A 16,970-nucleotide genomic window follows, 5' to 3' on the forward strand; every position below is an offset into this window, starting at 1 on the left:
AGTCAAGACTCAGACCCAGAACTAAAAAAAAAGCCAAAATAAAAAACAAAAAACAACTGCTGACAGTATTAGAGTTTGTTAGATGCACATATTAATGATAAATTCTTAGCTTCAATAAGCACATGATATTTTTCTATTATTTAACATGCAGGTGTCGTCAAAGGTGTCCACTTTTTTACTTTTCAAAACAATCATCCTGGCACATGTTGAGAAAATGTGAGATTTCATTTGATCTAGAATTGCAATGGAACCTAAATTGAGAAAACAACAACTTGGAATACAAATATCTCACTGGTTATTATTGCTTCATTACACCCTCTGTTGTTTAGTATTTTACATGACTGCAAACGTATGACAAAATCCCCTTTTATTATTTAAACCAAAATGTGCTGAGCATTACATAATAAGACTTGATGGAAAACGTATCTAGTTATATAATAGATTGACAGTACATCCTTGCACAGAAAATAATCTGCATGTTCAGGTTTACTCCTGTAGATGGAGCCACTGCAGTTAAAAAACATTCTGTGCTTGTTCTCATCGAAAATGTCTGGGCTCACAAAGAATGAACTTAGAATGTGAGGATGTAGTCAGTGATGAAAAAATACGTAGGATAAAAAAAAAATACACTGGTACAAATGTAATCATCTAAGAAAATAAAAAAGAAAGAAAATATTAAACAGAGAAGCACCAACACTTTGGCGTGCTTGTTCCTTTGCTTGTAAAAAACATCTGACGCCAATGAACCAGTTCAATCAAATTTAGACATAGCTGCAAGTCTTCTCAAGTTCATTCAATGATCAACTCCTTTACATGTATTATTCCAAGCTTGGTCTTTAAACTTTATCTTTATCTCCTAACTTATTGTTATTAGAAAACTAGAAAATGTGTTTGCTCTTGAGAAGTCCACTAAGTGCTGCGAAAACCTTAAGCTCTTATGTGCAAGGTAACTTGTTTATTTAAAATGTCTTTATTCCTCTACAAGATTTTCAACTTTTATTTATATTTGCAGTTTTGCAATATAAAATAAAGAACAATGCATTCTTAGACAAAACTATCTCAAACACATTTTTTTTTAAACACTTTTTTTTTTAAACAGAAATGTCCATCAATTCAGTATAAGTTACATGCAGGCTGAGTGGGTTCAGATGTTTGTTGTTTTTTATGCACACATTTATACACAGTCTATAAAACGCAACATTCTGTTGAATAAAAGATTTCAATAACTTTATTCTCTTCAGCTTATTGTTTGTACCCATCTTAACCCTCTGATCCATGACTTATTGACTATACAGCCTTCCATGAATGGGTCTTTTTGGACCCGTGTTTAAAATCAATGCGTTTTTTGTCATTGTGATTCAAAATAATGTTTAGTATGACACTTTCTGCTGTGTTTTATTTCACACAAGTTATTTCATGTTTGAAGTATTTACATTTTTCACTCTTTTAAGCATTTTTAGAACTAATTGTAGAACATTTGTGACGATTTGTAGAACCTTTTTAAAACGAAATGACAACATCAGCAATTTTACAACAGCAATATTGGAACAATGTCAACGTCCATTATGTGTGTGCGGGGTGTGTGTGTGTGTGTGGGATAGAAAGAGCACGTTTCTTGAAACTAGCTAGCTAATCAAGCTAGCTAACATTACTGTCTGTATTCTATTGTGCTGTGTGTATCATGCAATCATGCATGTGAGTGTGTGTCCATCCATCCATCCATCCATCCATCCATCCATCCATCCATCCATCCATCCATCCATCCATCCATCCATCCATCCATCCATCCATCCATCCATCCATCCATCCATCCATCCATCCATCCATCCATCCATCCATCCATCCATCCATCCATCCATCCATTTTCTTCCTTTTATCCAGGGTCAGGTTGTGGGGTCAGCAGCCTAAATAAGGAGGCCCAGACTTCCCTCTCCCCTGCCACTTGTTCCAGCTTTTCTGGGAGAATCCCAAGGCATTATACATTAACTTGTTCAAGTTGAATCCATGCAAAAAAGTTGAAAGTGGTGGGAAATTTGGATTGTAAAAGGCTTAATGCTTAACGTTCAGGACTCGTCCAGACATTACTTGACATTATTCTGCTCACGCAAACCTGCAAACTGAAGAGAAAGTTTTTAACTTTTGTTCAACTGATTTTTGTGTTGAAAAATATGCCTCTTCCTGGAAGGTTCCCAACAGGTTCATGTTTCCGCCATTTGTGAATAAGAGCTTTCCCCGTGGTTGGTGAAATCCAAAAGCCTTACAAATGGCTTTGTAAGGCTACAATTCATGTTACTGTGGAAAGTGACACTAATGTCCCATAAGCATCCGGGTTATGAATTGCTTCTACCTCGAAGGTGTCTGGGTCTTTCTTGAACTTTTTAACTATTTTGATCTGGGAGTTACAGTTTATGTCACATAGTCAGAAAAAGGATTATGCACTGACACTAATAACAATTCAGACACGAACTGACACAGTTCAGACACGAACAGACATCCATATTGGTATGTGTGGCCCTCATTATTTCAAGCTTTGTCAATAAGCAGCTTCAAGATTCGTGTTGTTATGATGTCACAGACAACTTTTCTTTAAATTCTCAAAATTAGATTTTGATGCTTATTTTTCTTCAACTCAATCTAAATTCTTGTTCAGACATATAAAAAAAACCCTGAAACTTAAATGGGATCTGTCCTGGTTGATTAATCCAAGTAAACTCAGTTGAAATACTAAGTAACATTTAAGACTGACGGCATCTTGTTTTATGGTCGTTACCTTTTTTTTTTTTATTTAGACTGCATCTTTGACAGAGTTGCTTGTGTAAGGTGCAACTGTCAAACAGTATCCAGTAACACATATGTTTATTCAACTTTGCACAGTATCAGTTTAAAATAAGTTGTCTGACTGGTCTGTACTATCACGCATGGATTTCCAAGCTACCAGTTGTGACTTCATCCCTCCAAACTAAATAAAGTTGCAAAAACCGCTCTGTTTACTGTAAATGACATGGATGCGTTAAGAGGAAACCTGCCACATCTCCATTTAAACTAAACAACAAACTTTTTTATTTAGAGTATTTTGTGTTTAACTTTAACTTTCTTGTAAAACATCACACTCGTGACAAAGACACAAAGCTTTCATTTAACTCTTGGGCCAACTCTTCAAAAGGGAAACAAATCTTCATTGGTTGCATGTTGTAAGCATTTCAACAACAAATACTGTTTCTGCTTAGAAGGGCTTCTACCTTAATACATGAGTCAATAAATCATCTAGTGGAGGGGATTACTTTAAATCTGAACCTCCATCTGCATTATGGTGATTAACTTTTGCCAAAAATAAAATACTGTGGATTAGGTGATTTGTGCACAATCATTCTGGAAGCTCATTAAATTAAATTGATCTATTGACGTAAATTTATTGGTTTTGGTTCTTAGGGATGTTCTGAGAGTAATTTAATAAAATAAAAAAGATGAAATTACAAAAGTAAAACAAGAGGTGATACAAACCAACAGAGAAGAACCCTAAAAAGACTTTGAGTGCAGAAGAGGGATAAAAAAATTACAGTAATTTCTAGGACAATAAATTTTGAGAAGAGGCTTATACAGGGACAGGGAACAGGTGAGTGTGATGATGAATTGTGGAACAGCTGTGAAGGGAGCATGAATTGGAGAGGTCTCTGCAAAGCCACAGTGTGGCTATAACTGAAAATGATTAACACAGAAAAAAATTAGATATGAGTGAAAAAGACACAAACAGAAGATGACAAAACACAAAGTAACCCGAAATGCAAAAAGATGAAAATTTAAAATGCAAAATAATATAAAACTGAAAACCAAAGTGACTAGTGAAACTTAAGTCCCAAGGATAAGAATAGATAATGCATTAAGATCTGCCTTGGTTGTAAAATTAAAACAACCTACGGACCCTGCACTAGTTTCTCACCTCGTGCCATTTGTGTTTGATTGCAGCAACATGAAGGCTGTACCTCTGTGACCTTTTACCTGCAAACCCACTCAGTAGCTATAAAGAAGATTATAAACACTGAAAGCGATACACTAATTGGGCAATTAACTTTACAAGATTAAGCAAAATGCTTTACAACTTAACACAGACACAAAATTTGCCTTGCTCATACAAAACAAGGCATTTCATGTGTGTAATATAGACTTGGGGTAATAAGCAAAGCACACGCTGCCGTCTGGCTTTGTCGAGTGCTCTAAATCAAGCTGGAGAACCAACAGCTATTTATATTTATTGATACACAATAAAAATTAACAGAAGAGCTGGTCTTAGTCTTTTGTATTAAAAACATAAAATGCAATCAGTAAGGAACATCCAAAGTCAGGCCAGGACATTTCTTCAAGGAAATTTAGTGTGTACTTTTCCATCTCAGTCTGTCAGTAGAGAGGTTTCCTCCCCGAAGGACTAATCACTAACTGAAAAACGTGAGACATTTACTGTGATCCTGCTGACAAACACAACAATAATCTTGCCAGAGGAGATAAAATATTTTTGAGGTTAGCTCATACTAATAACTCCCATAGTGTGATAACGTGAGTTTAGTTACCACCTGTTATGTTTGTTTAATGTTTTTTTTTTTAAATCAACAGCAGCATTACGTAAGTCTCAATTTAATTCCCCAGTAATTAGTGATATCGCTAATGCTAAATGTTTGGAACTTCATTTCAACCAAATAATCATTGTTTGGTGGACATTTAAATATATTTTTTTTATCTTGCTTTAATATGCTGTAATATACTGGTGGGCTGTCTCGGGTGTGGAATGACACAATATTGGGTGAAAAATGTTTTGTTACAACTGGCTCAAGGTCATAACAAAAACGGGAGACCACGCAGGGGTTAAAGTGTAGAAAAATGAATATTTATTAACAAAAACAACAATGGATTGTGGATATCAGTATCAGTGGTGTAATGCAAATGCTTGGATGTGTATGAGTGCATATGCAAGTGTTGAAGTGCCAAAACAAAGACAAACTCAAATGTGCAAAAAGGGGCGTTATGTCATGTTTATGAAAGTGTCATGTCAGTCTTATTCACCCCCTTTCAAAGAAAGTGTTACCAAATGGTTTTATATATTTCATCAAAATTAAAATGTTTGTCTAAAAAAGCCTTAACATCATAAAGTTTTATCATGTTCTACAGTTGATCATTTTAAGGCAAACAGAAAAACCCTCCATTTTAATTAAAATATTAGTAGTGCAGATTATCCTTTTAACTTTTAAATTGAAAACCTAATTTATCCTGGTCCTCATACATACCCAAAGCCTTTTGTGTTGTATCAATCTAGGTCCGGATCTATTATATTTTTTCTACCCCAGTTCGAGTTAGTAAAATTGATTTTAAATGCTTTTGACGTAGAAAACTTGATAATTAGAAAAAGAAACTCATTGTAGCTATTTCCTCATAGCAAAGATGGACTGAGTCAAAGAAATCTTTGCCTGCTTCTCACAGATCTTCCGCAACACACAAACGCCTGTATACACAAGAGTAAAATAAATTTACTAAATACACTTACTTACACTTACGATACAAATAAAGAACTTAAATCTTTTATCCAGAACTAGGTTTATTTGTATAGCAAACCCACAAGAGAATTACTATTCAGAGATTAAAAATGTAAACAAGTCAAAATACAATGGACTGAAATCCACAGTGAAATAAGCCTAAAGCTCTAAGGATATGTCAAAGCAAACAGAAAATCCAGTGAATGAATGAATTCACTTCCTGTTAGACTCACAGCGTGATCATTCACTTACCACCCACCTCCTACACAAATACCCAACAGCCTCTGCCCCGCAAGGCATGCTGGGAGATGATGTTTCGCGGGAGATGGAAATTTCCAAGATATCCGTATAGAGTAGTGAGTGGAAATTTACCCTGCCCTCTTGCTCCTTTTATATGAATAACCATGCCTTCCTTTGCAGGCTTTTCAGTGAAAGTCACCATATTTTACCATCATTTTATTTGTCAATTGAGAAAATTTGATAATATTAATGTCACGTTAAAATAGATAAAGCAGCAATGTTTCTTGTGTTTATGAGCGTAATTAGTTTATAACCACATCAGAATGAACTGTAGTTGTAGCAGCTGTGGTAGCAGGGCAAGAAGACCTAGAGTAGTTTGATTGGCTTTCATTCAATTTATTGGCAGCCTTACTGGCATACTTTTAAGTATCCAAGCAGCAAAAATATCTGATATATTTCACACTAATGCATGCAATAACAATATATAATGCAAATATATGTATATATTCAAAATGTTCACATTACAACACAAAATAGGATTTTTTTAAAATTCAAGTTTGAAAGCAGTTATTTTACAAAGCACCAAATACACATTGCTTATCATAAATGATGCACTGAAAGGACATGAGTGCTAGTTTTTTTTTTTTTACAGTGACAGGTATACTTTATGTGGATCACAAGTGAGATTTCTATGGAAGACTGCTTTGTAAAAAACAAAAAAAAAACCAGATATTCCTTAAAAAGTATATTTTCCGATTGGCATGGGCAACATTATTATTATGTGACAAAACCTCAAAAAATCCAAATGAGATTGAGGAGCTGCTGTATTAATCTATTAATAAAACATGCAATAATTACCTAGAATTTTCCAGGATTAAAATCTAAACCCAAATTAGATTAAGTGTCAGACTTCTGTAGCCAGAAAGAGCAGGTGTTTCTGTAACTTCAAGAGGCTCAGAGATTTACTATTATTACTGTGTTATCGTCAGATAAGCAGCTACCTTTGTGTCTAAGTGTGGGGCTGCATGCTTTGAAAAATGATTTAGTAGTACTCTACAGTTTGCTTGAAGGCCAATAAAAAGTTGGACAATTCTGTGCATTGACAAGGAATTACAGAATATTTCCACAAGACAGCAAATGCAAGTGACGTTCATTTTAAAGACACAAGTGACCAGATATGGGATAAGACCCAAATAAAACGCACCTGGCCTGGTTCTATCAATTTATAAGCATGTGGGATAATACCGGTAATTAGCTGAAACAACTTCTAGGCACTTTTGGTGCATCCCTTTAATACGTCACGGGTCCACGTGTGGGGCGTGGATTTGTATTGGTTCCTATAAGGAGTACGACGCTGATAGGTTATCGTTGTCTGACGGAGCATCACAGTTGAAGCGGAACTCTTTTCTTCAGCGGGGAAAGCCGACTTATCCGGGCCGTATCTACACACTACGAGAAAACAACCTCTCTCCCTGGGCGGACGGAGTATATTCTTCTTCCTGTTCATCGACTTCAAGGGGCGTGGAGTGGCGTGTTGAAGCGCGTCTACTGAGTGATATTTGTTGCAGCACAACCGGTGAGTGTAATCCACGTCTTTAAGTTGATCCCATTTAAAATGTACCGACTGAATATCACTATTAACCCGCTAGGGGTGTGTTTCCAATAAATGACGCGCTCTCTCTCTCTCTCTTTTATCAGCGATTGTTTTTTAGTAAACCTCGTACGACAACATCCCAATGCTGACGTCAGTGTATGAAAGCATTCGTTATCTTAAAGAAAAGACCCGCTTAGCGCCATAATTCGGCTTTGCGAGCGCAGGCAAATGTCCCAGCTATGCCGGAGTGGTTATGAATGACAGCTGTAATGTTAGGATGCGCGGCATTTTCACGCGAATGAATGAGCGGCTTTTCTAGAATTTTCTTGCCACCTGATAGGTGGATCCGTGTCTGCTCGTGCACTGGTGTCGCCTCCTCTTTGTATTCATGGGGCAGTCTGCGGCTGTCATCCGCATCTGGACGTCAATTAAAGCCCCATTGTTCGTGTCATAGCGACACTCTTGCGTCTCGTTTTATTTTTGCTCCAAGGCTCTAGAGGAGTTATAGAGTCTCACCTGTGACTAAACAAACAGCATCACACCCCGGTTCATGCTCTCCATAAGCTGTTTCAATGGGATTAAATTGTATCACGGGCTGATAGTAACCAAATGACTTAGGTTGTACAATTTAGCCGTTCGGTGTTCTGCTGCGTTTTGTTTAGGCTTTTGAAGACAGAAATTCAAACACAACTGGAAGGTAATTGTTAGCCTGGGATTTAAACTGACAGGAGGAGGAAGAGCAGACGAGTTGCACCTGTGGTTTGTTGTTATACCTGTTTTATGACGCAGCCTTGTCGTGTCTCTGTGCCACCTGACAATGTCAATGCCATCTTTCAAGCTAAGTTGAGACCCTTTAAATGCATCGTATAACACCAGTGGAGTTATTTAATGTAACTGCAAATAAAACGCTTTTGCATTTTGGATTAACTCTGGAGTTTAATGCATTTTTTTTTTAAATTGTGTGCCTGTGCACCTTTCCGTCGTATGGGTGTGTTCTTTTTTTAACCTTTTTCAAGGTAGCATGGGTCTGCGAGGCCAGACATTTTTTGGCACCATCATAGATAGGCTGGCTTGCAAAGACTTGTCCCATAATCCAAACAGAATCAGTTCATTTTCTATCAATGATCTTTCTTTGTGAAACATATTTAGAATGTTAGATAAAGGGTTTCTGAACAGAGCGATTGTCCAATATCAGTTTAAAATGATGCAATACAGTTGTGAAATAATTTTTTATTTCTCTTTATGCTGCCTTACTTATGTTAGTAATTCTGACTGAAAGCTCTTTACATGCTTTATTCTGTGCACATGTGTGCAAATAATCATCTGCTTCTTTAGAAATAACCACCTAAACCAAACATGACAACCATTTAAATATTGTTTGGATAAACTGTGATGATGTTTTGTGTATTTGAAGTTATTTTTAGACTTGACTCCTCTTACACTAGTGGTTATCTTCAGACTTCTGGACCAACTCGTTATACTAAATTAAGTTAAAAGCTTGATTCTTTCTCCGTGCAGGTTAACTATTATTTAATTCTTAAAATAATTCAACAAGAACGGTTTCAATAAAATGTGAGCTAGCACATGCATAGAACTGTTACTCTGGCACTGGGGCTGAGTGAGTCGGTCCTGGCAGCATTGGGAAAAATAGTGATTATGTTTTAATCCCGTATTATGTAACTTTGCAAATCAAAAATAAAAAATGTATTTACTGAAAAATGTCCCAGTGTTTCTGAGCCAGGGTCTCCTAGGAAGTTTATGGCAACCACATGGAGAAAAAGGCCTTGTTGGTGACTTAATAAAACTGAAAACAAAGACTTCTTTTATTGAGAGAGATGCTTTTGCATAGAGCATGGTTGTGAAAAAGAAAGCGTGGGGGTTATTTTCTGCTATGTATGGCAGGGTGAAACCTCAGGAGAGGCCAAACATTCAAGTGTTTGTGAGGATAGGAAATATGCTCAAACTTCCCCCAAATGTTTTCCTTTTTGTTGACTCTGGATTTTTATTTGATCCATCTGATTGTCTGTCTGAATATGTATTGTTTGCCAAATATTCACCCTACAGGAGAAATTTAGACCTGGCATCTCTGTTGAGTGGATGGTCAGTTTAAGAGCATTAGCTACAGCCATTCATGGAAATCCTCCACAAAAATCGCGTTTGGATTCATTTTTGTCCCGTTTGAAGCAAATAAGTCTGAGATTTATATGTCAAAGTACTACTTATGCAATTCTTTAAGTCCTACTGGAGAGTGAAGAAATAAAAACCCGGGGTAAGATATGTCACCTTTTGCAGAATCTGAGCATCGAGCTGCACATCTCTTGATATCTAAACAACATTCACTGTAATCATAAAGCAGGTAATGTACTACAATTTGAGATGCTAATTCTGTAATACATTAGTTTGAACACAAATGTATATAAAACATGAAGAACAATCAATTCATTGGTCACACACAAATGGAACCTGTCTGACAACATGCACTAGGCTGTAAGATCTTAAGAAGCAATGCATCATGATTTAAAAAAAACATAAGAAAATCAACATAAGAAAAACCAATCCATTGCAACATTTCCCTATAAATCCTATAAATACACAATAATGCATAATCCTAATAGCGGTTCAGCAACTTTTTTTAGATCCCGTCACTATATTCCCCAGGACTGTTGTTTGTTATGTTGTAGCTGAGGTAACAAATTGACACTGAGATGCTCTGAAGAATATTGTGACAGCCCCGGTTTTGGGGGGCAAAATGAATCTACGTAGCTGAACATAAACAACATCGGTAGCCTGCAGGCTACTTGTTAACAAGCTTAAGGTGCTGTATTGTTATTAGCTAGTCATCTTTTGGCTAACATTACCTGTTTCCAACAGCTTTACTCAACTCAGTAGGTTAGTTTGGGGGAAAACTATGCAAAGGTTTTTGCGTTTTGCTGGTTTGCTGCCATGATTCTAATACACCTCCGTAGCTCTGCACAGCAGCAGCAGGTCTCCGTCGCTGCCGCACAGGTGTAAACCCAGCGCGAGCGTCTCAGCGTTCATGTTGGGTTTGAAGGCGGCTCGGAAAAACAGGTTACGAAATGTTAACAACGGATTAAACAGTTTTAACTGCTGAAAAAAGGGACAGAGGCAGGGGCGGATCTAGAAAAATATTCATGGGGTGGCAAGAGGGGGGCAGGGATTTTTTCAGGGGTGGCAGCATATGCCAGTATAAATAAAACGTCTCATTGTCATGTTTAGCTTACACAGACCTAACATTGGATTTAATTTACTTGATTTACTTGTTGCAAAATATTGTTTTTAACTAGCATTGCTTCAAAATGAGCTTCATGTAGTACTGTGGATTAAATATATTTTCTTAATATAGTATAGTTAATTATTTTTTATGTCTTTCATACTCCTCCTAATTGATATGTATTGGATTAGACAGCGCCTATTAGTCACTATGTGATTCATTGAGTTATGTCCAGAAAACCATTTTATCCCAATGCAGGACAAGCAGAAACCTGTCACAAAAATATTTGTAGCGCCATCATTTGTTATCAGATACTGATGTTTAATAAATTCTCTGTGATACAAATCTATAAACAATTTTGTTTCTGTTAGTTCTGTCAAGATGCAAGAAGGGGCAAATTTATCTTATATTGGTCAATTGTTTTATTTTAAATATGCTGTAGGAGCTGTAGTTTGATGATTAGTTCAGTTTTTGTCGCTTGTTTAACTTTTAGGAATTGCAGCGGCTGCAGACAGCGCGCCATAATAAAGCTGATAAACAGGTGAAGAACCAAACACCACTTCTATTCTGTCTTTTCTCGCTCTGTGTTGGCTTAACACGGACCCGTTGTCATGGCAACCGACAGACAACAGCTCAACGAGCAGATGGAGTAGAGATTACCGATCAGGGGAATCAACACCAAAAAACAAACATTTCCCACACAAAAAAGTAGCAAAAACACCAAAACACAACATTCAGTCTGTTACATTATGCTGTCAGGCTTGATGCCTATATTGTCATTATTAATAAGTTTTCGCCTGAGCACAGCGGTGGTTGATTTAAACACCTGCTCTACTGATGACTTGGTGTGCGGGTTGACCTGTTTTAGTGCTAACCGAACCAAAACACACCGAACTGCGCAGCACATGTTAAGGTTATCAAAGTCAATAGAAGGCTAGCAACAGTTAGGCTAGAATACCTGACCCACTGCTCACTTGTTCAATGTTTTCTTTAAGTTAAAACTTTTTCCTCACCTGTTAAATCTGAAGCCCTTGTTATCTAATTCATAGGGTTGAATAAACCACTAAATATTGCGTCCATTTTCAGATTCTTTGCGTGACTGTGGTAATTTCCTGACCACCCCTAATGTTGACTCAATGGACAGCAATGGCGCAGGTGTGGCGCACGATAAGTCACGTAATGTCCAGTCCAGTAATTTATATCCATCCATATTAATGCTGCTGCCTCGCGCTCGGTCCTTCTCTCGCACTTCGCGCTACTCAGCAGTAGGTGTCAGGTTACATTGTGTTGCATTCAATGTTGTCGGACAAAAGAGATTCGTGCGCTTAATGTCCGATTTCCCATAACTATTCATTGAATTCATAGTCGCCAGCTGGAGTGGCAACAGGGGTGGCAAGGCTCTCATTTGGGGTGGCAACTGCCATCCCATACCACCCCAGTAGATCCGCCCCTGGACAGACGGCACAGATATGGGAAATGCGGAAGCTCCTTCCTATATGTTATAGAAATAACAGTTTGCCACTCTGAGGAAACAGCTTCCAGTCCAAGGAAGCTGACTCTGTGCCCGCCCATTCCACCGGGCCTGTATTGTGAGAATACATGTAGGGAGCTAACATTGGTGTGCAGCAGTGTCTTGAAAAATGTGCAGAAAGTTGTTCACAGTCTCAGTCACACAATGTTGTAGAAAATGCTGCACTGGTAAACGCTCGCCACAACCACAAGAATGTACACCCCTGATTATTTTAATGGTACATCCCAATGAGTGGCGTTTATCTCTAGAGACAGCTAAGACCAACTGAAATTCATATAAGAAATCAGATGACTCAATTTCTGTAACTGATGGTGATATTAATAAGATTTGTTGATAGTAATTTGAATATTACTGTAAAAGATAATTTTTGGTACTGAGTCTTGTAGTGACAATCTTTATTTCAGTGAAGTCTGAATAAAGATTGTCACTGATGGAGGCATGTTTATTTAAAAAGAGGCATTTGGAGGAGCTGTCCAAAAATAAAGGTACAAAAATAATTAGATGTTCTAGATCTAATTAAAATAATGTATTTGTTGTGTATCTGTGGGATTTTCTAAGCGTAGGCATGTTCTTAATCCAATAAGGAGTTGCATGACACTTTAGAGGACACCAACATGGCCTCATATTAGGGTGTGTAGGAACTGTCTAGCTGTTGCCAGCGGCGTTTTGAGCTTTCTTGACTTGGCTTACATAATATTTCAGCTCTAGCATGGCTCAAGGTTAGTTGTATTTGAACAGATTAGGAAGAAAATCTTGGGAAAGGTAAATCCCGGGTTAGTAGTCCGGGTGGCACTAGAAAAATACAACAGAAGCAAATCCCAGTTCACAGAAGGTGCAAGTCTTGTTTTTTTTATGTTTGACATTTCACTATTTATTTTCCTAGTCATTTTTAATATACGTTTTGCTGTGACCTTGAATTTGGTGTCAGTACACATTACTCAATGTTTCTCCTGTTGTGAGTTCTAACATGTTTGTGTTCAGTGTTTTTTCCAAGTAAAAGTCATAATACTAATGATGTGTTTCTCTTTCTGTCTTACAGGAGTATTTAATCTTGGCTTTTCTAAACTGGTGACCTACAACGCCCTGCTCAGCCGCCAACAAACCCTGAGCCGACAGACTACCTCGTTAAGCTTTTTTGACCTGGCAGTGGATCAGTCCCCAGCTTTTGTTTTGACTGAAAACCAAAGCAGCAAAATAAAAAAAAAAATATTTCTGCTATTTTTTAAAATAAATCACACTTATAACTCTAAGAACACTTGGACATTTGCTTCTTTTTAAGCTTTAAAGGAATTAATTTGTAAAAATGCATGCCAGGATGGAAGCAGCGGACATTTCAGTGGTCGCACTGTATTTTGTCCTGGTGCTGGCCATCGGGCTTTTGGCCATGTGGAAGGCCAATCGCAGCACCGTGAGTGGCTACTTCCTCGCTGGACGCTCCATGAACTGGGTAGTAATAGGGGCGTCCCTCTTTGTCAGCAACATTGGCAGCGAACACTTCATAGGTCTGGCTGGGTCGGGTGCAGCAAGCGGCTTTGCTGTAGGAGCCTGGGAATTCAATGCAATCCTTCTTCTGCAGCTGCTCGGCTGGGTGTTTATCCCTGTCTACATCTACTCTGGAGTTTACACCATGCCAGCGTACCTGTCGAAACGTTTCGGTGGGAACAGGCTGAAGGTTTACTTCGCCTGCCTGTCTGTGCTGCTCTACATCTTCACCAAACTCTCTGTGGACCTGTATGCCGGCGCTCTCTTTATTCAGGAGTCCTTGGGGTGGAACCTTTATCTTTCAATTCTTCTGCTCATCAGTATGACTGCTCTGCTCACCATCACTGGTGGACTGGTTGCAGTGCTCTACACAGATACTCTTCAGGCAGTGCTGATGATTGGTGGAGCCCTGACCTTAACCATCATGAGCCTAATCAAAGTTGGTGGACTAGAAGGGGTCAGAACTAAGTATATGCAAGCCATTCCAAATGTCACCGCAATAACGGCTGCTGGAAATTACACATATTCACCATCTTGTCACATTGAACCAAAGCCAAACTCACTGCGCATCCTTCGTGGCCCTCTAGATGAGGATATTCCTTGGCCAGGTTTCATTCTGGGGCAAACCCCTGCATCCATTTGGTACTGGTGTGCAGACCAGGTCATCGTGCAGAGAGTCTTAGCTGCTAAGAACATTGCTCACGCTAAGTGCTCAACACTCATGGCTGGATTTCTCAAGATCCTGCCTATGTTCGTGATGGTCATTCCAGGAATGATCTCCCGCATCTTATTTGCAGATGAGATCATCTGCATCGGGCCAGAGCACTGCATGGCCGTGTGCGGTTCCCAGGCTGGGTGCTCGAACATCGCTTACCCACGCCTGGTGATGGCAGTGATGCCGGTGGGACTGAGGGGTCTTATGATGGCTGTTATGATTGCTGCTTTGATGAGTGACCTTGACTCAATCTTCAACAGCGCAAGCACTATCTTCACCCTGGACATCTACCAGTCTCTCCGGAAGACAGCTTCGCAACGCGAGCTGCTGATTGTAGGCCGCATGTTTGTTGTGGTCATGGTGGTAATCAGCATCGCTTGGGTTCCTGTAATCATTGAGATGCAAGGTGGACAGACATACATATACATTCAGGAAGTTGCTGGCTATCTCACCCCACCAATAGCTGCCCTTTTCCTGCTCGGTGTGTTCTGGAAGAGGTGTAACGAGATGGGTGCCTTCTGGGGAGGCATGACGGGTTTTGTGCTCGGTACCATACGGCTGATCCTGGCCTTCTTTTACCGCCAGCCTCGCTGTGACCAGCCAGACAACAGACCCTTCTTCATCATCCACATTCACTACATGTACTTTGCGGCTTTACTCTTCTGGATTTCAGGGTTGGTTGCTGTGGTGGTCAGTCTTTGTACCTCTGCACCGGATGATGAACGGGTGCGCACAACCACATTCTGGGGGCTCCGCAAGCTGGAAAAGGTTCCCCCGAAGGACAGAACTGAAAAGTACGGTCTCAGAGAGAATAACCAATGCAACGGCAGTGAAGTCTACTATAAAGACATTCCTGCAGATGTCAAGATGGAGAGGTGTCTAGACGGAGCTGAGATCAAGCTTCTGGTCCCGTCCACAGACCATGATCCAGCTACTCCCAGCACGGAAACGTCCCCTGCCTCCACCCCTGCTGAGCAGCCTGCTTTCAGCCAGATGGATATGGTCAGACCAGAGCAAGGAGAAAAAGGCCTGTGCATGCGCTTTATTGACTGTTTCTGTGGGTACAAAGAAGAACCACATGGTGCCCCGCAGAAAGTCTTGCAGGAAGATGAGAAGGTGACTGCCGCGATGCTGTACGAATCCCCCAGAGTTAAACTCTTTCTCAACCTGGCCCTATTCATGGTCTGCTCTGTGGGCATATTCATGTTTGTGTACTTCTCACTCTAGTTGGACGCTGTACAGAACTGTTTAGATAATTTTTTTTTGGAATATGTAAGATATAAGATATGCAAGGTATTTTTGGGCTGTTACAGGGGTAAAAAAATTTTTTTCACGGATTATAAATTTTGTCTGTAATATTTACAGTTATTTTTTGTAGCTCACTAACAGGCATTTAAGCTTATCATTTTTAAATGAGTAAAGCTTCACGTGAAAAAGAAAAGCAAAACACATCGTACTTCTGTGACTTTGAATCCTATTGTTAATCTTGTATTTAAAATGTCTACTGGGACTTTCAGAGTTGTTCTATAAGTGAATTTAATATTTGCCTTACTATATATGTTTTTGTTGCATTTGAGGATGGGTTGAAATATTTATGAACTCTTTAGAAGGGGTGCAAGAGAAAACAACAAGAGGTACTTAACGAAAATTGCAAATGCTGCTTATTTAAAACAAATATATTTTTAATAGTGATAATTGAAACTATTGATTTGACTTACTTAATATGTTGCATTTAGAACCACTTTATAGAGTTGGAATTAAGAAATGTATCCATGTTTTTCTGCTGATCGGTGTCAGAAAGAAGCATACATTTTCATTTTTTTGTTATAGTCAAAAATAGACATGGTATAGTTAATTTAGTCACTTCTGACCAAATTTCAGTTATATTTGGAGCATTATTGCTCTTTCTACTACTTTATACACATTGTGTTTTACACTACATTATTTTTGTGATTTTGTTTTTGCTATTTTATTGTAACAGAAAGTATCAGTTTTTATTTGATGTCTTGTTGTGTTTGACATTAGACATATAAAGTCTTTTGCAAATTTTTTAGGGCTCATTTTGTTCAAATTGCTTTCATACTAAACTGTTTATTGTGTGTCCACTGTCTGTTTTTAAATATTGTTTGTGTTTTTAAGTGCATTTTCTATGAATCTCCTACCAAATGTGTCTTATTGTGCAATGCATAAGTGGGGGAAAAAATAATAAAATTTACTAAGAGCACAAAAATAAAAAGTATTTTTAAAGTCTTGACTCAACCAGCTTTTTAATGCAGTTTTTTTTGGTGGCATAAATTGAGACTGATGTTGCAAAACTTAAATAACATTTATGTCAGGGTTAGCATTTTGTTGGCACAGCTTACTTCTGACGTCATTTAAATTTTTCTTTCCAATCTGCTGATCTTCTGGATTGTGGTAATTGAGTCACAACTCCAAAAGATATGAAGATTTAAAGGAATATTTGAATCAAGTGTTTCCCAACCCTGAATGCAAAATGTTAGTGAATGGCACAGGCAAACCCTTTTTCATGTCAAGACATGTTGAGATGATTGCTGTATCGGAAAAAGCTTTAAAAGTTTTTTCTGTCCTTTTTGAGAGAATATACATTGTTATTTTTATTCTAGAGACTGTAAATAAAGTTTCTGTGGAGACCAGAA

General features: G+C 38.3%; 1 protein-coding gene across 1 annotated transcript; it reads left to right on the forward strand.

Moving 5' to 3' along the window:
- The first annotated feature begins 7,081 nt into the window (after positions 1-7,081).
- On the forward strand, positions 7,082-16,970 carry slc5a3b (solute carrier family 5 member 3b). The gene is made up of 2 exons (XM_008400965.3): positions 7,082-7,335; positions 13,156-16,970. Exon 2 carries the CDS (start codon positions 13,420-13,422, stop codon positions 15,538-15,540), a length of 2,121 nt encoding a protein of 706 aa, XP_008399187.1. The 5' UTR covers positions 7,082-7,335; positions 13,156-13,419; the 3' UTR covers positions 15,541-16,970.

Source organism: Poecilia reticulata, chromosome 2 (genome assembly GCF_904066995.2).
Source record: "Poecilia reticulata chromosome 2, P_reticulata-male-v2, whole genome shotgun sequence".
NCBI lineage: Eukaryota > Metazoa > Chordata > Actinopteri > Cyprinodontiformes > Poeciliidae > Poecilia > Poecilia reticulata.

Excerpts from the sequence above, each read along its gene's own strand:
- slc5a3b (XM_008400965.3), top strand. The coding sequence starts at position 13,420 with ATGCATGCCAGGATGGAAGCAGCGGACATTTCAGTGGTCGCACTGTAT.